Source organism: Diplodia seriata (assembly GCF_021436955.1).
Source record: "Diplodia seriata strain FDS-637 chromosome Unknown scaffold_6, whole genome shotgun sequence".
Taxonomy (NCBI): Eukaryota; Fungi; Ascomycota; class Dothideomycetes; order Botryosphaeriales; family Botryosphaeriaceae; genus Diplodia; species Diplodia seriata.
In genome coordinates this window covers 1066578-1087964 of record NW_027117313.1, presented here as the reverse complement: position 1 = coordinate 1087964, position 21387 = coordinate 1066578, and the positions used below count along the sequence as shown (strand labels likewise).

At 57.5% G+C, this 21387-nt stretch overlaps 6 protein-coding genes across 6 annotated transcripts; all 6 read right to left on the bottom strand.

Moving 5' to 3' along the window:
• Positions 1 to 1413: 1413 nt before the first annotated feature.
• RPN8 (proteasome regulatory particle subunit) lies at positions 1414 to 2642 on the bottom strand (the record flags this gene model as incomplete). The annotated part of the gene is made up of 3 exons (XM_066777670.1): positions 1414 to 2040; positions 2104 to 2375; positions 2459 to 2642. The coding sequence occupies 3 exons, from the start codon at positions 2640 to 2642 to the stop codon at positions 1414 to 1416; spliced, it is 1083 nt and encodes a 360-aa protein (XP_066631765.1).
• A 535-nt stretch (positions 2643 to 3177) lies between these two features.
• On the bottom strand, positions 3178 to 4895 carry SLS55_006238 (uncharacterized protein; the record flags this gene model as incomplete). Its single annotated transcript, XM_066777669.1, has 3 exons — positions 3178 to 4099; positions 4157 to 4668; positions 4719 to 4895. The coding sequence occupies 3 exons, from the start codon at positions 4893 to 4895 to the stop codon at positions 3178 to 3180; spliced, it is 1611 nt and encodes a 536-aa protein (XP_066631764.1).
• A 1403-nt stretch (positions 4896 to 6298) lies between these two features.
• SLS55_006237 (uncharacterized protein) lies at positions 6299 to 7457 on the bottom strand (the record flags this gene model as incomplete). Its single annotated transcript, XM_066777668.1, has 2 exons — positions 6299 to 6421; positions 6486 to 7457. 2 exons carry the CDS (start codon positions 7455 to 7457, stop codon positions 6299 to 6301), a joined length of 1095 nt encoding a protein of 364 aa, XP_066631763.1.
• Positions 7458 to 7701: 244 nt separating this feature from the next.
• Positions 7702 to 8355, bottom strand: SLS55_006236 (uncharacterized protein; the record flags this gene model as incomplete). Its single annotated transcript, XM_066777667.1, has 1 exon — positions 7702 to 8355. The coding sequence occupies one exon, from the start codon at positions 8353 to 8355 to the stop codon at positions 7702 to 7704; it is 654 nt and encodes a 217-aa protein (XP_066631762.1).
• A 3179-nt stretch (positions 8356 to 11534) lies between these two features.
• Positions 11535 to 12862, bottom strand: SLS55_006235 (uncharacterized protein; the record flags this gene model as incomplete). Its single annotated transcript, XM_066777666.1, has 2 exons — positions 11535 to 12665; positions 12824 to 12862. The coding sequence occupies 2 exons, from the start codon at positions 12860 to 12862 to the stop codon at positions 11535 to 11537; spliced, it is 1170 nt and encodes a 389-aa protein (XP_066631761.1).
• Positions 12863 to 14257: 1395 nt separating this feature from the next.
• On the bottom strand, positions 14258 to 20849 carry GLT1 (glutamate synthase [NADH]; the record flags this gene model as incomplete). Its single annotated transcript, XM_066777665.1, has 4 exons — positions 14258 to 17088; positions 17141 to 20494; positions 20552 to 20592; positions 20665 to 20849. The coding sequence occupies 4 exons, from the start codon at positions 20847 to 20849 to the stop codon at positions 14258 to 14260; spliced, it is 6411 nt and encodes a 2136-aa protein (XP_066631760.1).
• Positions 20850 to 21387: the final 538 nt, after the last annotated feature.

Here is a 21387-nt window from a genome sequence, read left to right as displayed (position 1 = left end):
GCGCGGTTGATATAACGTAACGTAGCGAACGTGACGTTGTTGAAGAACAACATTGGTGGACAAAGAGACTCAATACATCTTTCATGTCCCATTAAAATTCAAGGAAGTCCTGGGCAATAATCGGAAGTTGGTCAAGACTGTCTCCTTACATCTCGGTCTCGACGAAGGACACGGTTGAACACTCAGGTAATCAGTCCATGGTGTCACTGTCGTCTCTAGGATTAAGCTCCAGCTCAGTCAGTAGGGCAACGTTCGCATATGCATGTATTTGACACCGTGTAAGCTGAGGTCCTAAATCTTCATGTGCTATATCACCGTTACGAGCTTCTCCCGTAGACGAGCTTGCTGATGAGCAAGTCCATCTCCCGCGCTTCTTGCAGGGTGATTTTGGTTTGGAAAAACTTCTCGTCCCTGGGAATGGTGGACCGCTGTGTGGATGAGCTGGTAAAACAGCTCTCCACTTTATACTCTCAAGCAGCGCAGAACCACATTATTCAGAGAATGTGGTTCTCTTCCTTTCGAACAGAAAGCCCATGAAGTTTGTGCAAAAGGCTATCTCGATCGACGCGATACATGGACACGTCTATAGGTGATAAGAACATTTCGATGGGTCTAGGAATAATGGTCAAACAAGATGCCTTAGTTGTATCGTACCACAGCGGGTTGCGAATTGTATAGGTATATCTACACGTGTTTATGCGCGTTCATGTACCGTGCCTACGTCTCGATGTTTGATTTCATTTCATATGTAAGAACATAGCATCCTTGACGGAGATTAGAGGTCTCAAATATGATGTAGCTTGCTGTGGGGCTGGTTAATGTGTTGGTGGATAGATCGCATTGACCGAGGAGATAGTAATGGTGAGTGTATAAACTGAATAGGGCCCCGGTAACAGCTACCGCGGGCTGTTGCGAATCTGTACGAGATGGAACGTATCCCGATGATCAGAGAGGGCATTCTTTATCTCAGCCCAGCAATTGCTGGTCCGGCCGTGGGTAAGCCTTCGCTGTTCGTTTTTGACATGCATGCAGGAATCTCCAAGCAAGCACAACCAGCAAAGCACATGCGGGGAACACCGGTTTTCCAGTGCACATAACAAGTGCAGCAAAGAAGCTCAAGACCAAAGAACCGCTCTATCGTATTTCATTGTAACTCCCTGAACATTACTCATCTAGTGGCAGTCATGCAGTGTATGCAGGCCTCGCTTGACGGGGGCGGAAGCAGCAATATGAACGCGCATCATGCAACGCAAGTGTAAAGACCCGGCCGAGCTCAACCATGCAGAAAAGGCGCCCATCTTCTTCTAATGCCCCTCGTCGGAAACCTCCGCCAAGCACAAGTAGAGTTCCAAAGTTTGGCTCATTTGTTCTGTCTCTCTCGGCATTATATCCTACGGAACTTCACCCTCCCGCTTATTTCTTCTTTTCCGGCGCCTTGTCCTTCCCCTTGTCCCCTGCCTTCGCGTCCTTGTTCTCTCCGTTCGCCGCGGTGGTGCCGTTGGCCTGCTTCTCGGCGCCTTCCTTCTTAGCGGCAGAGGTGCCGTTCTCCTTATCCTCCTGCTGCTGCTTGTTCTGGATCTTGTTTTCGATAAGGTCGTGGAAGGCGGTGATAGCGCGGATCAAGCTGCTGAGGTAGATGGTCATGAGTTGGTCGTTGGTCTTGACGCTCATAGCGCGGGCGAGATCGCTATCGCCGACGGCCGGGACCACCGCGCCATCGGCACCCGCAGCGGCGGCGGGGACGGGCTTAGGCGTGGTGAGGTTAGGCAGCAGGTTGAAGACGTCCTGCAAGTTGCCGAGGATGGCATGGTTGACGGGCAGATCGCCGTCCAGCACCTTCTGCAGGTACGTGCCGATGTCTCGTAGGCGTAGGTGCAGCCCCTGCAGCGATTGCAGTTGCGACGTTATGCGCGTCGACAGCGTGCCCACGGCCACGTCGCGGATGTCGCGCAGCAGGTGCTCCACGCCGATCTCCTCTGCTTCCTCCGCCTCGATTATGCTAGGCGTGTGCACGAATGTCTTGGTCGTGGTGGTACCATCCTGTGATCCCCAATGTTAGCCATACATGCGGAAAGGCCTGCTGCACCGGTAATGATGCCATACATCCTTGATCTCCTCCACGGCGAAGTATGCGTCCGTCGGCACGCCGACCTCCTTGGGCTGCACATCGATGATGACGAGCAGCGGGTTGGGTGTGTATCTCTTGAACAGCTCGTTGATCTCCAGGTCGGATGCGCGCAGCTTGGGACCCGAGTGATACCAGCCGATCAGCTTCTCGCGCGCGTTGACCTTCTTGAACATGTCGTTCATCGACTCGACGTAGTTGTGATCCAGGAACCATACTGACGGGTCCTTCTCGTCTTCCTCGAAGGGCACTGTGCGGCGAATGTGTTGTCAGCGGTTGTGAGCGGAGCGATTGCAGCGATGCAGCCGGAGGAGGTTGCGTGGGCAAGCTTACCGGCGAAGCTGTTTGATACCCGGACATTCTTGCCATCATTCTGTCCCAGGAGCACACCGACGACACGCTTCTTAGTGCCCTTGGCGGTACGGCCATAGTGATCTGCGGCAGAGAGCAGAACGAGCGGGGCGACGGACACGTTCCGCGTCACCAGCGACAACGTCTCTGCTGTTGTGGCGGGCATGACGGGCTGCGGCGGTACGGCTGGAGGGGCGGGAAATAGACGCGGAGGCGAGCGGAAGACGAGATGGCCCGGGTTGGAGCGAACGGCGGGCGGGAGAGGCGGGGGTGGTGGAGATGGAGGGGCGGATGGATGTGTGGTGTTGGAGCTGGGGCGGCCGGGTTGAGCTCAGAGCTTCAACGCCGGTGATGATGCGCCAAGACCGCTCGCCCTGGGCGGTCACAGGCTGCAGAATGGCCCAGCACCCCATTCGCCCCGACTACTTGAACGCCTTTGCCTGCATGCTCCACTCTGCCCTCGAAATCAGCCCATTGAAGAGGAGCCTCTCTGAGTCACACTTTTCCCTGGCTTCTCGCTGTCCTCAAACACAGGACACCTGTGCCATCGTGTACTCGACTTCCATTCACCACCACTGCATATTTATATTGCTGTCTGGTCTTGATAAAGGCGACACGCAAAAAATGAACAAATTACGGAGAAAGAAATCACAGTGGTATTGACACAGCTACAAGGATTTACAAGAACACAACCATCCCCTTCAAACCTTCGTTATTTCCTCTTTCCCATCTCCATCGGCGCTCGATGTCTCTGGCACGACCGGCATTCCAGCAACGACGCCGATGTCCTCGGGGTTCTCGGTCTGCACCACAGGCGGGCCCTTGAAGTCCTTGCGTCCTCTCACGAGGTACCACAAGAAGGAGATGGTCCCAAACCCGACAAAAACCACCGAAGCGTAGTTCATCGACGTAGCATCCACCGGCAAGCTTACGGGCATGCAGAAAAGCACGACGGCGAGAACGATCCAGCAGATTGTCAAGACGTTTATGGCAAACCCGAATTTGCCAAGAGAGTAAGTCGAATGGCGGACGAGCTTACGACGACGCAGGACGCTCACGAGGATGGGTCCGCCGTATGAGGCGCTCAGACAGATGGTAGCGCATCCAGTGAAGGAATTGAAAGCCGCGCTTGATCCGAAGTAGATGAGACCCAACAGGCAGTCAACGACGGTCGAGAGCACCAGACCCCAGAGAGGGATGTCGAAGCGCTTATCCACCTGGGACCACAGCCGGCTACCGGGAATGGCACCATCGCGGGCAAAGGCATACGTGCAACGGCTGGCGGCAGTCAGAGCGCCGGTACCGGCGAAGAACAGAATTCCTAGGAGGAGGAATAGAAGACCGAATCCTCCTCCCGCACTGCCAGTCGCCATTTTGAAGACTGTGCCGATCGGCTGGCCGCTGGCCACATTCAGCAGCATCTGCACATCGGGAAGGACGAACAGAATGGGAATCAGGTAGATGACTCCCGTAACGCCAGCAGCGGCAACGGAGAGTACAATGGCCTTGGGAACCTCACGCTCCGGATTCTGGACCTCCTCACACATGGCGGCAACCATGCCGTAGCCGGTCAACGTGTAGGCAGCCTGGAGAAGACCGACGAAGAAAGCCCAGCCAGACGGCCTGAGAAAGACGAATTAGAAAATTACCGATGTCGGAGGAAGGGAAGTCCAAGCTTACCATCCACTGCTGGAGGCGTCGTAGTGAGCAAACACAAACTCGCCGCTGCGTTTCGTGTCGGCCATGGTAAGGACCGTAATTAGGATAATGATAACGCTTGCGGCAGTCCAGTACACGCAAATCTTGTTGATCATATCCAGGTATTTGGCGCCGAAGACATTGACCAAGAAGCAGATGAGCATAACGGCCCAGAACATCAATACGGTCTGCCACTCGTTGGCCACAAAATCCTCGTTCCACAGGCTAATGGCACTGAGGATGAGTTGGCCGCCGGAGAAGTTGATACTGCAAGTGACCAGCCAATTCCCGACGAGTGTAAGCCAGCCTACGATCCACGAAGCAATCGGCGCCCATTCCTTTGTCGAAAGCATAGCAGCCCAGTAGTAGACACCTCCGGCGGTCGGATACACGGCGCAGATTTCGGCCAAAGAGGCGGCAATTCCGAGGGATATGAGCGAAACGAGGACCCAGCCCCAGAGGATAGTCACGGATTGTCCATCGGCCAGAGTGATCTTTCTAAAATCAGCCGTTTGTGTGTGTTGGGCGCGGAATCGCAACGTACGTAAAAGGTGGTGGATAGACCGAAGGGGACAGCCATGATGGCGAAAGACAGGCCCAAAACGGAGAACATGCTCAGATTCCGGGGCAATTCGGCCTTGTAGCCCATCTTGGCCAGGGCGGCGTCGGCGCCGGCGTCGATGGAGCCATGGCGCTCGCTGGCGACCGAGTTCTGGCGCATTGCGGCGGTGATTGAGCACCGTGGCTTCTCGGGCGGCGATTGAGGCTTGGGCGTTGACTGTCGGCGGAAGGCGACTGAAGAGCGTGCTATGGGCAATCTGTCAGCGGGCGTGCTGAGGGTGGCGGTCTCGTTGTGGGCTAGACAGCACGTATGTACCCACTCGCGCTGCCATGGCGGGCGGACAGCGGTCGGAGTACATAGGGCGGTCGTTGACTGGGGCGAGTTGTGGGCGGCGCCGAATCCGCGATCTGAGGGCTGCTCCGCACCGCACAGACGCGCATCGCGAGCGGTTTTCCGGGGATGGTGTACTCACTTTTTTCAACGCGGACGAGAGAGAAGGTCTTGCAGCGCAGGAGCGGCTCGGGGGCGCAGAGCCGCCATTATGATCTTTGGTCGTCAGCCCTGCGCGCGACGGGGCCAGGCCCCGCGATAGCGTCGGCAACGGGGGATGGAGTGCGATTGCCGTGTGGGTTAGCGGCGCCAGGCGGGCAGCGCGATAAGCCTCCGACACCAGTGACATAACAACTTGACGAGTCGCACCCTCGACACTCCTCGCACCCAGCGCTCTTTGCGCCCGCCCATGACTTGCAATCTCTCGGCTTACCAGATTGCCTGTCTCAATGCGATAGCTCCCCCTCCTTATCACCCTCAAAGGGCAATCTCTTGCAGCGGCCATATCACCGCTCCCACGCCAATCTCTCGTTCCCTCTCGTAAGGCTGCGTCATTTCACCGATCTTCGTCAGCGGTAGCCCGCACACGCCGGACCCGACGCCTATCATCAGTCTTCAGCCAGTCTTCAGCCAGTCCTCAGCCCCGCACGTGCGGAGCCTCAGCGGAGCTTGGCTTGATGCTTGAACGCTACATGCCACGGCTTTCTCCACAGATAGCCTTGCCCTCGCCCAATTAGGATGTGCCCTGAGCATCCTCTGAAGACCGATTGTTATGTACACATTAACAGAAACCCGGCAGCAGCAACTCGCCTCGGGCCCATTCAATCAACGATTTCAAGGTGCTTCATACTTCAATTGCAGAGGGAACTTCAGGATCCGTTTCTTGCACTAGAATAACCCTTTATTTCCCAGATCCCTTCAGGAGCGGCTGCTATCCGTACCTGGACCCTGTCGCCCTCTGGAGTCTTAGGAGAGCATTGGTTTGGAGACGATGGATTTCAACGCCGAGTCCATCCGGACGATCTAATGATAGGATTATTTAATGCCTCAGTCGCCGATACTGATCTTATCTCGGCTGCACGGTGAATTACAAAAGGTTTTAGTCTTCACAACCTCGTCTTACAAGACATTGATTCTTGCCGTGGACAGTTGCTTAGATGTGTTTGTATGGATTCGATACACGACTTCTGAAGTCTTCTACACCCAAATACCGTGTCAAGACCTCGGAACTCTCAAGCGTTCAGCCCCTCCTCGACAGCCTTGATCTGCAACGCCAGGAACCTCGAATAAATCCTACAGAGCGCCAGGTTTCCGCCCATGAACCACAAGCCAGGGTGACCGCTGGGGCGCCACATCTGTCAAACACACATCAGGTCAGCAACACTGTTCGAAAGGGTCGCGTCGGAAGGATGTACTCACGGCGTTGATCTCGCCCTCCTCGTCCAAGTCCCACACCTCCTTGCACCTCTCCGCCTGCTCCTTGCCGAGCGCCTTCTCCACGCTCGTCCGCATGTTGTCGTACCCGGTGGCCAGCACAACGATGTCCGCCTCCAGTCTCCTCCCATCAGCAAGGACCAGCGCGTCCCGCTCGAACCCCTTGATGCCATCGGGGCTGTGTGCGACCTTGACCTTGCCCTCACAGATAAGCTTCGAGCAACCGACGTCGATGTAGTAGCCACCGCCGCGAGTAATATACTTCCTGAAAAGACCACTGCCATCTGGGCCCCAGTCGAGCACGAAGCCGTTGCGCGTGAGGCCCTCGACCGTCTCGCGCTCGAGCTGGTCGCGCACCATGGCGGTGAAGGGAACATGCAGGGCGAACTGCACCGCGACGGGCAGGCTCTGCGCGAACACGTCGGCATCCTCGGTAGGCGGACCGAACTCGTCGTACAGGCCCTTATGCATAGCGAAGATACCCTTGCCGTCGCCGGCCGAGATGACGTATGTGCCGCGCCGTTGCACCATCGTCACGCTCGCCGCGCCAGCTTCGTGGTAGTTTTGCGCGATGTCGTGCCCGCTGTTGCCCGTGCCGACGACGACGACCTTCTTGTCAGACAGGTCGGTTCCGCTGGCGGTGGCGTCGACATGGCGACTGCCGTGGTAGATGGTGCCGGCGAAGTCGGGCTGGCCGGGAAAGCTGGGGATCTTGGGTTCGCCCGAGTGGCCGGTGCAGAAGACGATGTGGTGCGGGTGCAGAGTGCGTGTCTGTCCGTTGCCGCGGTCCACGGTGATAGTCCAGGTATGCGTGGCGTCTGAGTAGGAGCTGGAGGTGACGGTGCTGGAGAGCCAGACGTTCAGCTCCAGAAGTGTGGCGTAGGCCTCGAACCAGTCGCCGAGCTTGTCCTTGGGCGTGAAAAGCGGCCAGGTGGTCGGGAAGGGCATGTATGCCATGTGGGTATAATTGACGGGGTCATGAGTAACAAGTGTCTACGCCGTGTTAGTGGCATGTGTGAGCCGAGCTAACTGTTTCTGAGCTCACCCTGTATCTGCATCGCCAGTTGTCACCCACCCGCTTGTTCCTGTCAACCAACAAGCAAGACACTCCCGACGCCTGTAGCCTCGCTGCAAGGTTGAGACCAGACTGACCTACAAGCGTGTCAGCTTCCCTCGACACCAGCTATATCCACTGGATTGTTCACTTACCAGCACCCACGCACACCACTTGCGGCTCCTCATCCAGGAACTCAATCTGCCTCTCTCTCCGCTCCGTCCAGTTCCCATTCTTCATAGCACCCCCAACCAGCGAATTGTTCCCTCCATGCGGCCTCCTCACGCCGACCCTGTCCTCGAACCCCTTCAGCTCCTGCAGCGCCGTGTACAGCATGTACGCCTTCCACTCGCCGCCCTCGGGCACCAGCCTCAGCATGCCCTTGCCGCGGCCGACATTCGTCTCCCACTCGAACATGCTCTCGACCCACTCGAGCCCCTCGACCGGCGTCTTCGTGCTGGGCGCGAAGTTGCCGCTCTCGGCCAGCGCCGTCGGCCGCAGCGCGAAGCGCGGCTGCGCGCCGCCGACGTACGTCTTGAGCGCGTCGAGCCCGCGCACGGTGCGCAGGTCCCAGCACAGGGCGAGGTGGTCGCGCCACCAGCAGTCGGCGTGCAGGACGGTGGGCAAGCTCGTGCTGAGGTCCGGGGCGTCGAGGGCGGCGGCGAAGGAAGTGAGCCATTTGGACGCGACTTCGGTGGGGTTGATTGCTGGCGTCGCGGTTTTGGGGGGCAGGGTGGCCGAGAGCTCGGGTTTGGTGAAGGTGGGGAGCTTGATGGTGTGGAGGGAGTCGGTGGCCAGCATCTTGGATCGAGGAGGGGACGTTGCCCTTGAGGATGTCGGGGTCAATTGGAGAGCACGAGGGGGAGGGAAGAAAAAGCAAAGACTGCAGAGTGCTGGGAGGAAGACCGGGAGGGAGATGGATGCAGGTGGTTTCAGCTCTTATATATCAGTGCTGCCGATTGGGCACTTCGTGAGACAGAAAGTTGAGCGGTGATTGAGTTCCACGGGAGCACGGCATGCTCGGGGAATGTGGCCCGAGGGCAGCTGCATCCGACGACAGCAAATCAGCAGTGACGTGGAAAGCAACGCGGGGCAGGAAATGCGGAGAGTGCTGCGTGATAGTCGTTGCCGTTTTTAAGCGTGTGTCGCCATGTCTTCCTGGCCATGTATTTTTGGGCCTCGGCCGACTTGCCTTTCCCCACAATCGCCGGCGGGCCATGCCCCGCGTCCCCACCGCTCGTCATCCTTCGGCGGGACACGGCCCGCGGTCAGCAGTGTCTGGGCTGGCAGTCTGGGTGTGGCGCCCCGCCAGATACCCAGAAGTCTTTCCCTTCGTGCGCCGTCAGACTTGCTCGTCGGGAAGCCTTCCACTGCTCCACCGGGCCATCTATTGCGACTCAGCATCTCCCTCGAACATGGAGGACTCCCGCCGGCTCAGCAAGACAGTGTACGTTGTCCCTTCTGCCCGGCCCCCGCTATTATGACTGCTAAGCTCTCTGGTAGCTGCATAGTGTGCCGGACGCGGAAACAGAAATGTGACCGTCGCCTGCCCTCGTGCAATTTCTGCACACAGAGCGGCCTTGAATGTCGCTGGGTCACGGCGAAACAGCCGGGTCTTCGCGCCGGCTATGTTTCCGAGCTGGAAAAGAGGCTCTGTGGGTCTCGTTACTCTTGCCATCTCAGCCCCAAGCTGATCATGTCCAGCCATCCTTGAGAGGGAAGTCCGCGACCTCAAGACCCATCAGCCAGCCCCGTCGTCGTCTGATTCCGGCCACGCCAGCGCCGCCTCCTCAAGCGAAAGCCCACGCCTAAATCTTTCCCCAAGCCAATCCCCCACACCGCCAAGCCCGCGTTCATTCGACCCCCTTGCCTCCCCAACTCTCAATGAGCTCTGCGACTTGTGGTTCCGAGATTACCATCCGTGGTTCTCACTCCTGCACCAACCATCCGTGGTCGATATCTTACAAACCAATGTCCCGCCCTTGGATTCCCACTTGAGCATTGTCTTCAAGGCTATTGCTGCTGTGACCATCGCACATTCGTCAGTCTCCGGGGCCCCGCCTCTGGAGGAGAGACGAAGGCTGTCCAAATCTCTGCGAAATGAGGTTGTCATGGAAGCAATGGGCACTCTGTCCTTGAACTGCCTTCAGTCCATACTGATTATTACACTCCTGGATTCAGCTGCTGGCAAGCTGACGGATTACTGGAACCTAATAGCTCTTTGCAAGCGGTGAGTACTGTCCACCGTAATCTCTTGGAAATTCTTCCAATTCCTGAGAGCGGAGTGAATTAGTTCTGACAGGGATGCTCCAGAATATCCACGTTGCTGGGACTCCGGGATCTCGTTGTTAATAAATGCGCCAACTTCAACCAACTTTCCACGCTACCACCCCGCATGCTGCCGTTACCCAGCACTCTGGTATCGCAAGAGGAAAACGTTCGTGCCTACTGGATGACAGAGGTCCTGGATTCCTCCTCCACTCTTGGTGTTGCCTGGAACCTTGGCTTACCTCAACCCATTGAAAACGCATTATTGCCCTGCAATAACGCAGTGTGGTCTTTCTCCGAGGCGGCTATGGGCATATGGTCGCTTGATGATCTCGACTTCTCCTCGTCCTTTTCGATCTACGTCAGCCTGTTCACAAATGAATTGTGGCATGTCCACAATTTTCTGCAGCAATCGTACGACATGAGATCCACAGAAGACCGTCCACAAGCCCAAGTAGATTGTGAAGCTGTGGACGCTCGACTCTTGCAATGGCAGGCAGGTTCCGGCTCCATTGCTTTCACCTCCGGCAGCTCTCTTACACCCTATGACCCCAACATTTTGATGACCCGATGCATGTTCAACGCGTAAGTAATGCCCAACGAATTAAATCACGTCATTGGTGCTCACACCTAGAAGTGCCATTATCCTCATATATCAACGGCTCACCATTCCGCCACACGGTCTCGACCACCTCTTCGAACCGTGGTACCACGCCATCCAACGTTGCCTTGACAGCTGCAACGACATCACCGCAGCCGTGCGTGTAGTCGACGATTTCGATGTTGAGACAACAAACCCACAGCTGAGCTTCTGTATATTCGTCGCAGCACGTTTCCTCCTCGGTATGGCCACCGTCGTTCCGATCTTCATCTAGAAACTGACCCCCACCGATTCAAACCAGTTCACGCAAAATACTTCAACCTCGAAACCCCGCGTAACCTGGACCTCCTCGTCTACGCCCTCAAGACGTCGGGTCAACGCTGGCCGGTATCACGTATGTCAACGCTCACCCACACGTTCCAAAAATCCCTAACACAAAGACAGACCGGCGCGAAAAGGTCATCCGCACCGCCCTCTCCGAGCACAAGATCCCCCTCTCCATCAGCTCGCTCCCCTCGCAATTCTTCGACCTGCAGTACTCCGCGCTCGACATCGACGACGCACTGCACCTCTGGGCGCAGCGGCTGCAGCCTTGGGTGCACCTGCTGCACGCCAACCCGGAGACGTCTGGAGGGGGACCATCGGGCACGGGGACGGCGGCCGCCCGGGTGCGCAATAATAGCAGGACGATGTCGGATCTCGCCGCCGCCGTTGTTTCCGGTTCTTCCGCCACTCCTTCTTCTTCCTCTTCCACTTCTACCGCTCCTGCACCCGCGGCCGTTGCTGCTCGACGAGGGGATATAGGAGGGATTTTGGGGGTAGAGGCGGGGTTTGACTTTCAAGATGTGCAGACGTCTGCTGCCGCATTGCTCGACACGTAAAAAGGCAGGGCGGGGACATGAAAATAGATGGTTTGCGCATAACGGGGGGGGGAAAAAATCTTTGGTCCTTCACACAAGCATCTTAAAAGGCATAATATGGCGAGGGGTAAAAAATTGAACATTTTTCTGCAGTCTCGATACGTCATCTCTTCAAAGCTCCAAAATCCCGAGCTGCTACTTATCCCTCAACCGCAAACCAACCCCCTCCCAACTCTGCCTCAATCAACCAATCAATCCAGCACCCCCCTGATCAGATTCTTGATCCCCTCCCCCCTGCCGGTCCTCTCCCACGCCTCGGTCGCCCGCTCGAACGGCACCTCGGAGCTGATGAGCGGCTTCACCCGCACCTTGCCCTCGCGCATCAGCTGCAGCGCGAGCTCGAAGTCGCCCGCGCCGTAGCGGAAGCAGCCGCGCAGGGTGAGCTCCTTCTCGCTCATGCGCACCATGGGAAACTGCAGCCGCGCCTTGCCCAGGCCCGTCTGGATGAAGGTGCCGCCGGAGCGCAGCACGTGCACGCCCGTCTGCACGCAGGGCTCGGCGCCCGTGGCCTCGAGGACGACGTCGGCTCCGTCGCCGAGGCCGTGCTCGCGGATCATGCGCGCGGCGGTGGCCTCGCTGACGGCGTCGCCATCTTCGTCGTCCTTGGGGCTGGCGGTGGGTGGGAGGAATGTCTGCACGCCCGGCACGAAGCCCCTCGCGAACTCGAGCTTCCGCTCCAGCACGTCGACGACGACGACCTTGGCGGCGCCGAAGGCGTGCGCGACGGCAGCGCAGAACAGGCCAATGGTGCCGCTACCCATGATGACGACGAGCTGGCCGGACTTGACGTCGGCGAGGCGGTTCGCGTGCACGGCGACGGCCAGCGGCTCGACCAGGACGGCCTCGTCCAGCCCCACGCCGTCGCCCAGCCGGTAGCAGAAGTCCTCGGGGATGCGGAAGTACTTGCACAGCGTGCCGTCCGTCGCGACCTTGTCCATGCCGCCGCCGCCGACACCCCCAGCGACGCCGCCCGGCGCCGCGGCGAAGCGCATCAGCTTGCACAGGTTGTAGCGGCCCTCCTTGCACGCGCGGCAGCGGCGGCACGGGTAGCCCGGCTCGACGGCGACCTGGTCGCCCGGCGCGAGCGACGTCACGGCGGGCCCCACGGCGGCGACGACGCCCGACGCCTCGTGGCCCATGACGATGGGGTTGGTGGGCGAGACCTTGCGCGACATGCCGCCGTGGTGCCAGAAATGCACGTCGCTGCCGCAGCAGCCGACGTAGGCGATGCGGACGAGGACGTCGTGCGGGTCCGAGGGCTGCGGGACGGGGCGGTTCTCGTGCCGCGCGTCGTGCGGGTTGTAGAGCAGGAGGGAAGGGTTCTGCGTTGTGGGTGGGCGTTCCGTCAGTTTGGCTGTTCTTTTCTTACTTCATCCATGGTGCCATTGAGAAATACGCTCTCAATTGCAGCTCTATGAGTGGAAACCACATATAGAGTGAAAGCGTGGGAGGCAGAAAGAAAAGCTTCGAACATACACACCTTCTCCGACTCTGCAGGCCAGACGACATTGCTACCCATGATGATAGTTGTGCGGTGGTTTCAAACACGGGGTAGAAGCGTTGCTTGCGGCTGTTTTGCTCTTTCTATAACGGTCAATGGGTGCGGATTGCGTGCTCGACGGAGGGAGCCGATAGCGTGATCACATCATCACCAGGGCAGCTTCCGGCGGAGCTGTTCGTTTCTCTTTTATAGGTGGGAGTGCGCCTCGTTGCCGGAGCCGTCCTGGCCGGGCCGGGTTGGGTGAATGCGGGCCGCTGATTTCTAACCCGGGATGAGATGGCCCTGCGTCAGATGGCGCGTGGATCGAGGCCATTGTCTGGATGCGGGCAGAGGTCAGCGTCAGCAGCGAGGCCTCGACGCTTTTGTGCAGGGTGAGAGAGGGGTAGTGGTGGGGCAGGTCAAGCGAAAGATTGCGGGGAAAGAGCTCCGGAAACCGGTCCATGTCGGCGCCGGAAGGACCGTGGATAGAGACTAGCGATCCAATCAGATGCTGCGAGCTAATCGTCTGGTCCAGCCGCCGGACTCCTGTCGTCCGAAGATATCTCCCTAGTTGGACCACAGTGCTCCGGGCCACGGCGGGTGACGAGAGAAATTTCCCACCCGCATATGCTTTACACAGATGCCGCTTTAAAATATTTATGTAGGCAGTTGAATACAAGGTCCGGACGTAAATATAGGATTTAGTTCACGCTTTTACGTCCGGATCTTGTATTCAACTATCCATCCCAGGGTGAGAATTCTTTGGGCGGCCCGTAATTCTCAGATCAGCATGGCGTATCTGAATCTACTCACGACCAAGTCACTCAAATGTAGCTGGAGCTGTTTCACAAGCAGAGCACCAATATCTTGACACGATCCATTGCCTCTAACGCTATTTGAAGTGATTGTAGCCAGCTCACGGACCGCGGTGCTTTATCATAACTCAAATGCACGAATAAAACCAAGCAAAAAGTAGGGGAACCGCAAGTGTAAAACATAACGCCCTCCCCATCCGTCGCAATAAGAGCAAATCGAAAAGGCTAGAGAGAAAAGAGAGATCGGGGGAGGGAAAAAGCAAAACTGTACAAGAGTGAATTGGAAGGAGAAAACCCTAAAGAGCAAAATCCATGCCGCCCAAATTTTTTTTCAAGCTGGAATGAATCGTCCTTTTATACCTTTTCCCCGTTTGCTCCTTCGCTGTAGTCCCTGTCCCGTATCCCCTATCCATCATCGTACAAGCGTTATCATCCATACCATGAAAATTCTTGAACTTCTTGATGTTCATTGAAAGAAGGAAAATAATGGCTCGTCATCCTCTACCGCTACTCGCTGTACAGTCATCCTTTTTGTAACATTGATTTGGGTATCGCAAGGAAAGAACGTGATGGGATGCCCCTTGAAAGCGAGGAACGTTGTCCGTGCTCATATCAGCACTTACGCGGCGGCGGTGATGAGCTCCTTGGGAGCAGCCTCCTGCTTCATGAGCTCATACGGAGGGCGCTTGACGATGCCACCAGTGACAGGTAGCTGGGTGCCAACGCCTGTAAGGAAGGTGTCGACGTCGCGAGCGCACATGCGGCCCTCGTTGATGCCCCAGACGATGAGAGACTGGCCGCGACGGCAATCACCAGCGGCGAAGACACCAGGGATGTTGGTGTTGTATTTGCCCGGAGGAGTCTTGACATTCTTACGGGCGTCCTTCTCGATGCTGTCGCCAAGGACACGCTCCTCAGGACCCAGGAATCCCATGGAGAGCAGGACGAGGTCAGCAGGGAAGTACTGCTCACTGCCCTCAACCTGCTTCATGTCCCAACCGCCAGTGGCGCTCTTGGTCCACTCAACACGGATGGTGTTAATGCCCTTGATGCGTCCACTGCCGTCGTCGACAAAGTCCTTGGACATGACGCAGTACTCACGCGGGTCCTTGCCGTGGTGGGTCTTGACCTCGGAGTGTCCGTAGTCCACGCGGTAGATACGAGGCCACTGAGGCCATGGGTTGTCGCGGGCACGCTCCGGCGGGGGCTGAGGCAGCAGCTCGAAGTTGGTGACCGACTTGGCGCCGTGGCGGAGCGAAGTACCGATACAGTCATTACCAGTGTCACCACCACCGATGACAACAACGTGCTTGCCCTTTGCCGAGATGTAGGAATCGTCGGCGAGGTTGGAGTCGAGAAGGGACTTGGTGTTCTTGTGGAGGAACTCCATGGCGAAGTGGATGCCCTCAAGCTTGCGACCGGTAATGGGTAGGTCACGAGCAACGGTAGCGCCCGTCGCCAGAATGACTGCGTCGTTCTCACCCCTCAGAGAGTCGAGAGTGATGTCACCCTCGCCAACGGCGACACCAGGCTGGAACTGGATGCCCTCGGCCGCCATGAAGTCGATGCGACGCTGGACAACCTTCTTGTCAAGCTTCATGTTGGGGATACCATACATAAGGAGACCACCCATCCGGTCAGCGCGTTCGTAGACGGTGACCTCGTGGCCGGCCTTGTTCAGCTGGTCGGCAGCGGCGAGACCGGCAGGACCAGAGCCGATGATGGCGATCTTCTTGCCGGTGCGGACCTTGGGCGGCGAAGGAACCATCCAGCCCATCTCGAAACCACGGTCGATGATGGCGCACTCAATCGACTTGATGCCAACGGGGTCTTCGTTGATGCCAAGAACACAAGCGCCCTCGCAAGGGGCGGGGCAGACACGACCAGTGAACTCGGGGAAGTTGTTGGTCATGAGCAGACGCCTGAGCGCATCTTGCCATTGGTTTTGGAACACCAATTCGTTCCACTTGGGGATGATGTTGGAGATGGGGCAACCGCTGTCAGACTGACAGAAGGGAACACCGCAGTCCATGCAACGAGCAGTCTGGTACTTGAGCTCATCCTCGGTGAGACGCGAAGACAGCTCCTGCCAATCGCGGGTGCGAGTCTTCGGGTTGCGGTACTTCTCAGAGCGGCGCTGGTACTTCATGAAGCCCTTGGTCTTGTCGAGGACAAGAGCAGAACGCTTCTTCTCGGCCTTGGCATCGCCAACGCTCTCCTCGATGTCAAGGAGATCGCTCTTCTTCTTCTCCTTCTCAGCCTCCTTCTTCTTGGATTCCTCGTGAGCAGTGCGAACGGGGTTGCCAGGAAGAATGGGCAGAGGGTACTGCTGCTTCTTAGCCTCAGCGGCCTTGGCTGCCTCCTCCTGGAGAACGCGCTTGTAGTCGGTGGGAAGGACCTTGACGAAACGGGGAAGAGCGCGGTTGAAGTCAAGCAGGATGCGAGCAGCCAGCTCGGAGCCAGTGTAGTGGTGGTGGTCCTCGATAAGACCGCGGAGGAAGGCAATCTCAGTCGGATCCTCCAGACCAGAGAGCTCTACCATCTCCTGATTGACCTTGCCCTCGAAGTCGTGGAACATGTCCAGGACATAAGCAATACCACCGGACATACCCGCAGCGAAGTTGCGGCCAGTGGAGCCGAGAATGAGGATGCGACCACCCGTCATGTACTCGCAGCCGTGGTCACCAACACCCTCAACGACGGCGGTGACACCAGAGTTGCGAACGGCAAAACGTTCGGCAGCAACACCGCGGAAGAAGCAAGTGCCGCGAGTGGCACCGTACAAGCAGACGTTACCAATGAGAACGTTCTCCTCAGCCTTGAAGACAGCCGACCTGGGAGGGTAGACGATGAGGCGGCCGCCAGACAGACCCTTTCCGACGTAGTCGTTGGCATCACCCTCGAGCTCCAGAGTGACACCCGGAGCCAGGTAGGCACCGAATGATTGACCCGCGGAACCCTTGATGTTGACGTGGATGGTGTCCTGCGGCAGACCGGCCTCACCGTACCTCTTGCTAATCTGGTAAGACAGAGAGGCACCCATGGCACGGTCAGTGTTGACAATGTCGCACTCAATGCGGGTGGGCAGACCCTTCTCCAGAGCAAGCTCGGACTCGGCGATAAGCTTGTTGTCCAGGCGGACGTGGAGGCGGTGGTCCTGCTTGCGGACATTGTACGTGGCCACGCCAGGGCGGAGGGTGTGAGCAGGTGTAAGGATGAGCGAGAGGTCAATGTTCTCCGTCTTGGCAGTGCGAAGGTCATCGCGGATCTTGAGGACATCGCAACGGCCAACCATCTCGTTGATGGTGCGGAAACCAAGCTTGGCCATGATGGCACGCAGCTCGTTGGCGATATAATAGAAGAAGTTGATGACGTGCTCAGGGGTGCCCAAGAACTTCTTGCGGAGTTCGGGGTCCTGGGTGGCAATACCGACAGGGCAAGTGTTCAGGTCTGTTACTTCGTCAGTCTTTGGCATCTTTCAAGTGGATGTGAATATACTTACGGCACTTCCTCATCATAATACAACCCATGGCAATCAGAGGGGTAGTAGCAAAGCCCCACTCCTCGGCACCAAGCAGGGTAGCAATGGCGACGTCACGGCCGGTACGGATCTGGCCATCAGTCTGGACGATGACACGACCACGGAGGTCGTTCAGAACCAAGGTCTGGTGAGTCTCAGCCAGACCCAGCTCCCATGGCAGACCGGCGTATTTGATACCAGTCCACCTGGAGGCACCGGTACCACCGTCGTGACCGGAAATCAGGATGTGGTCGGCCTTGGCCTTGGCGACACCGGAGGCGACGATACCCACTCCAGTCTCGGAAACGAGCTTGACGGAGACACGAGAGCGAGGGTTCGAGCACTTCAGATCGTAAATGAGCTGCTTAAGGTCCTCAATCGAGTAGATGTCGTGGTGGGGAGGAGGCGAAATCAGGCCGACACCAGCAGTGGAGTGACGGGTCTTAGCAATGGCGCCAGAGACCTTGTGGCCAGGCAGCTCACCACCCTCGCCGGGCTTAGCACCCTGGGCCATCTTGATCTGGAGCTCGTCGGCGTCGGCAAGGTAGTGGCTGGTGACACCGAAACGACCAGAGGCAATCTGCTTGATTGCAGACCTCATCGTGTCTCCGTTCTCCATGATTGCGCTGCGTTCAGGATCTTCACCACCCTCGCCGGTGTTGGACTTACCGCCGAGGCGGTTCATGGCGACAGCGAGAGTCGAGTGAGACTCCATGGAAATGGAACCGTAAGACATGGCGCCAGTAACGCAACGCCTGACAATCTCGGTCCAAGGCTCAACCTGCTCAATGGGCACAGGGGTGCACTCCTCGAAGTTGAAGTCCAAAAGACCACGGAGAGTGCAATCCTTGATGCGCTCGTACTCGACCTTGGAGTAGGCCTCGTACGACTTGTCGTTCTTGGAACGAACGGCATCCTGAATGTTGGCGATAGCACTCGGATCGTTGACGTGGGGCTCGCCACCGTCTCTCCAGTGGTACTCGCCAGTCTCAGCAAGACCAGGAACCTCGACAATAGGGCGGCTCGGGTAGCCCTTCTCGTGAAGCGCGAAGGCATCCTGAGCAATGAGCTCAAAAGTCATACCCTTAATACGGCTGGCAGTACCAGTGAAGCAGCGGTCGACAACAGCGTCGTCGATACCGAGAGCCTCGAAGATCTGGGCACCCTTGTAGCTCTGCAGGGTTGAGATACCCATCTTGGACATGACTTTCAGGATTCCACCGTCGCAAGAGTGCTTGTAGTTGTCGATGAGCTGCTTGGGTTCAAGCTTCTTGCGGATGAGCTTCTCGCGGTGCATCTTGAGAATACACTCGATAGCGAGGTACGGGCAGATAGCATCGGCACCATAACCAACGAGAACGCACATGTGGTGGACCTCACGTGCCTCGCCAGTCTCGACAACAAGTGCAACTTGAGACCGCCACCTGTTCCTCACGAGATGATGGTGGACCATACCGGTAGCCAGCAGAGCAGACACCGGAACGCGGTCGGCGGAGACAGCACGGTCGGACAGGACGAGGATGCTGTGTCCCTCCTGGATGCACGCGGTTGCAGCCTCGCAGATGCTATCCAGAGCATCGAGGTAGCCCTGGACACCGTCCTTCTTCGGGAAGGTAATATCGATGACCTTGCTGGTCCAGGCGGGTTGGACGATGTGCATGTTGTTCAGCGCATTGAACTCCTCGATGGATAGAATAGGGGAGGGAAGGAGGAGACGGTGTGCCTGAGTCTCGTCCATTTCAAGCAAGTTGCCCTGGGGACCAACATATGCCTCCAAAGACATGACGATGGCCTCACGAATAGGGTCAATTGGGGGATTAGTGACCTGAGCGAAGAGCTGGCGGAAGTACTCGGAGAGCAGGCGAGGCTGACCAGCCAAGCATGCAAGCGGAGCATCGTTACCCATGGATCCAAGGGCTTCCTTGGAATCGGCAGCCATGGGACCAAGGAGCAGACTGACTTGCTCCAGCGAATAGCCGAAAGCTTTCAGGCGGGGATCTTCCTGGATCTTAGTCTCGGTAATGGCGTGCGAGAGATCCTCGCCCTTTTGCGTGAGAGCGCCGTAAATGCCCTGCATGGTGAGCAGGTGCTTTTCGATCCATGCCCTGAAATCGTGCCTGTTGGCCACAGTGGCCTTCAGCTCGCTATCGTCGACGATGCGTCCAGCAACGGTGTCCACGAGAAGCATCCTTCCGGGCTGCAGTCTGCCTTTCTGAACAACGCGCTCCGGGTCAATGCCGATGGTACCGACCTCAGACGCGCAGATGATGCGGTCATCATCCGTGACGTAGTAACGGCAAGGACGCAGACCGTTGCGGTCAAGGTTCGCACCGCAGTACCTGCCGTCAGCGAAAGTGAAAAGAGCGGGACCGTCCCAGGGCTCCATCATGCAGCCGGCCCACTCGTAGAAAGCCTGTTTCGCAGGGTCCACGGCACGGTTGCCCTGCCACGCTTCAGGGACCATGAGCATGACAGCTTCGGGGAGAGAGAGAACACCGTTAATCGTGAGAAGTTCGAGCACGTTGTCGAAGGCCGCCGAGTCGGAACCGCCATCCTCGATGATGGGGAACAGCAGCTCGAGCTCATCGCCGAAGAGATCGGACTTCAGGTTACCCTCGCGGGCCCTCATCCAGTTCTTGTTGCCGCGCAGAGTGTTGATTTCACCATTGTGGGCGGCCCATCGCAGAGGCTGGGCGCGGTCCCAGCTAGGGAATGTGTTCGTCGAGAAACGGGAGTGAACGAGAGCAAAGTGGCCCTCGTAGTCAACATTGACCAAATCGTGGTAATATTCGTATACTTGGACGGGGGCAAGCTGTCCCTTGTAGACGATGTTCTTGTTGCTCAAAGAGCAAAGGTAAAACCAGTTGTGAAGACCAATGACGTGCGTCGCCCTCTTGCGCAGCACATACAGCTGCCTCTCAAACCACGGCTCGTCAAACTCCTGGGAGTATGTCTCCTTCGGCGCATTGCTAGGGCCATAGGCATCCCTAGCAACGACGAACGGCTGCAGGATGATAGGCTCCCTCGAAAGCGCCGCAGGACCCAGCAGCGTTGAGTCCTTGGGAACCTCTCGCCATCCAAGAACCCGCAATCCAAGAGAATCCGTAATCTCCTCAAACGTAGCAATCGTCTCCTTCAATATCTCCGTGTCCGGCTTGAAGAACAAGTTGCCTGCGGCATACTGGCCCTGAGGGGGCAGCTTGATGCCTTGGTCCCGCTCGAAGTTCTTGATGAAGAACTTGTGGGGGATGGAGGTCATGACACCGGCACCATCACCATCTCTGGCGTCTGAGCCGACCGCACCACGGTGGGTCATGTTGCACAGAAGGTTCCGAGCTGAAAAGTCCAAGCGTCAGCGTCTCTTCCTAGAGTCTCGGGGGGTACGAAGTTTACCATCGCTGACGATCTTGTGGCTCGCAACGCCCTTTATGTTGCTGTATCACAGTCAGTCAAGAGCCCGATGAGAGGCATGCGCGTGCCCATGTGCGAGTGGGTGTGTGACTTACGCAGCGAAACCGACACCACATGCATCCTTCTCCAGCTCCGGGTCATAGAGACCCTGCTTCTTGGGAAGTGCGCCCGCCCATGACTTGTTGTCCGGAGTATTCTCGTACTCGTAGACACTGGACGTGTACTCTTCCTCAATACTGTCGCATTGTTTGGTATCCTCAGCGAACGAGACCCGACCCATAGCTTCGGCGACAGGCCGAATCGTTCTGCGATGAATTGGGTACTGCAGGAGCGCTATTGGCGAGTGAGTTGTTGTGGGTTATCTGGTAGTGTTGCCGCCTGGACAGGTCAATGGTTAGCGGAGGCCCCGAAGTACTTCGTCTCGGGCGTGCGGCGTGAGTAGAGTGACGTCGGTCGGGTTGGCGACGGAGAGGTGTAAAGGTGTGGTGTGGTGGGAGAGAATTTTCGGTTGTGGGCTGTAGGCAAACGGGCAGAGGAATGGAAAAAGAGCAGGCCGGCGGTGGCGATCGAGAATCGAGCAGCGGGTGGACGGGCGAGCTGTCGTCTGGTGCGCGCGCTGGTCGACCACGTCGCGACGATCTCCAGGCAGATGATGTAGCTCACTCCCCAGAGGGCGCCTCTGTGTCGTCCCCAGGCGCTGACGATAAGAGCTTGGGCGAATCACAGGGCGTGTGGGGCGCACGATACTAGCCCTGCTCGGCAGGAATTTTGCTGCATGTGGATGTGGCAAGGACAGGTGGTGGGAGAATCACTCACGC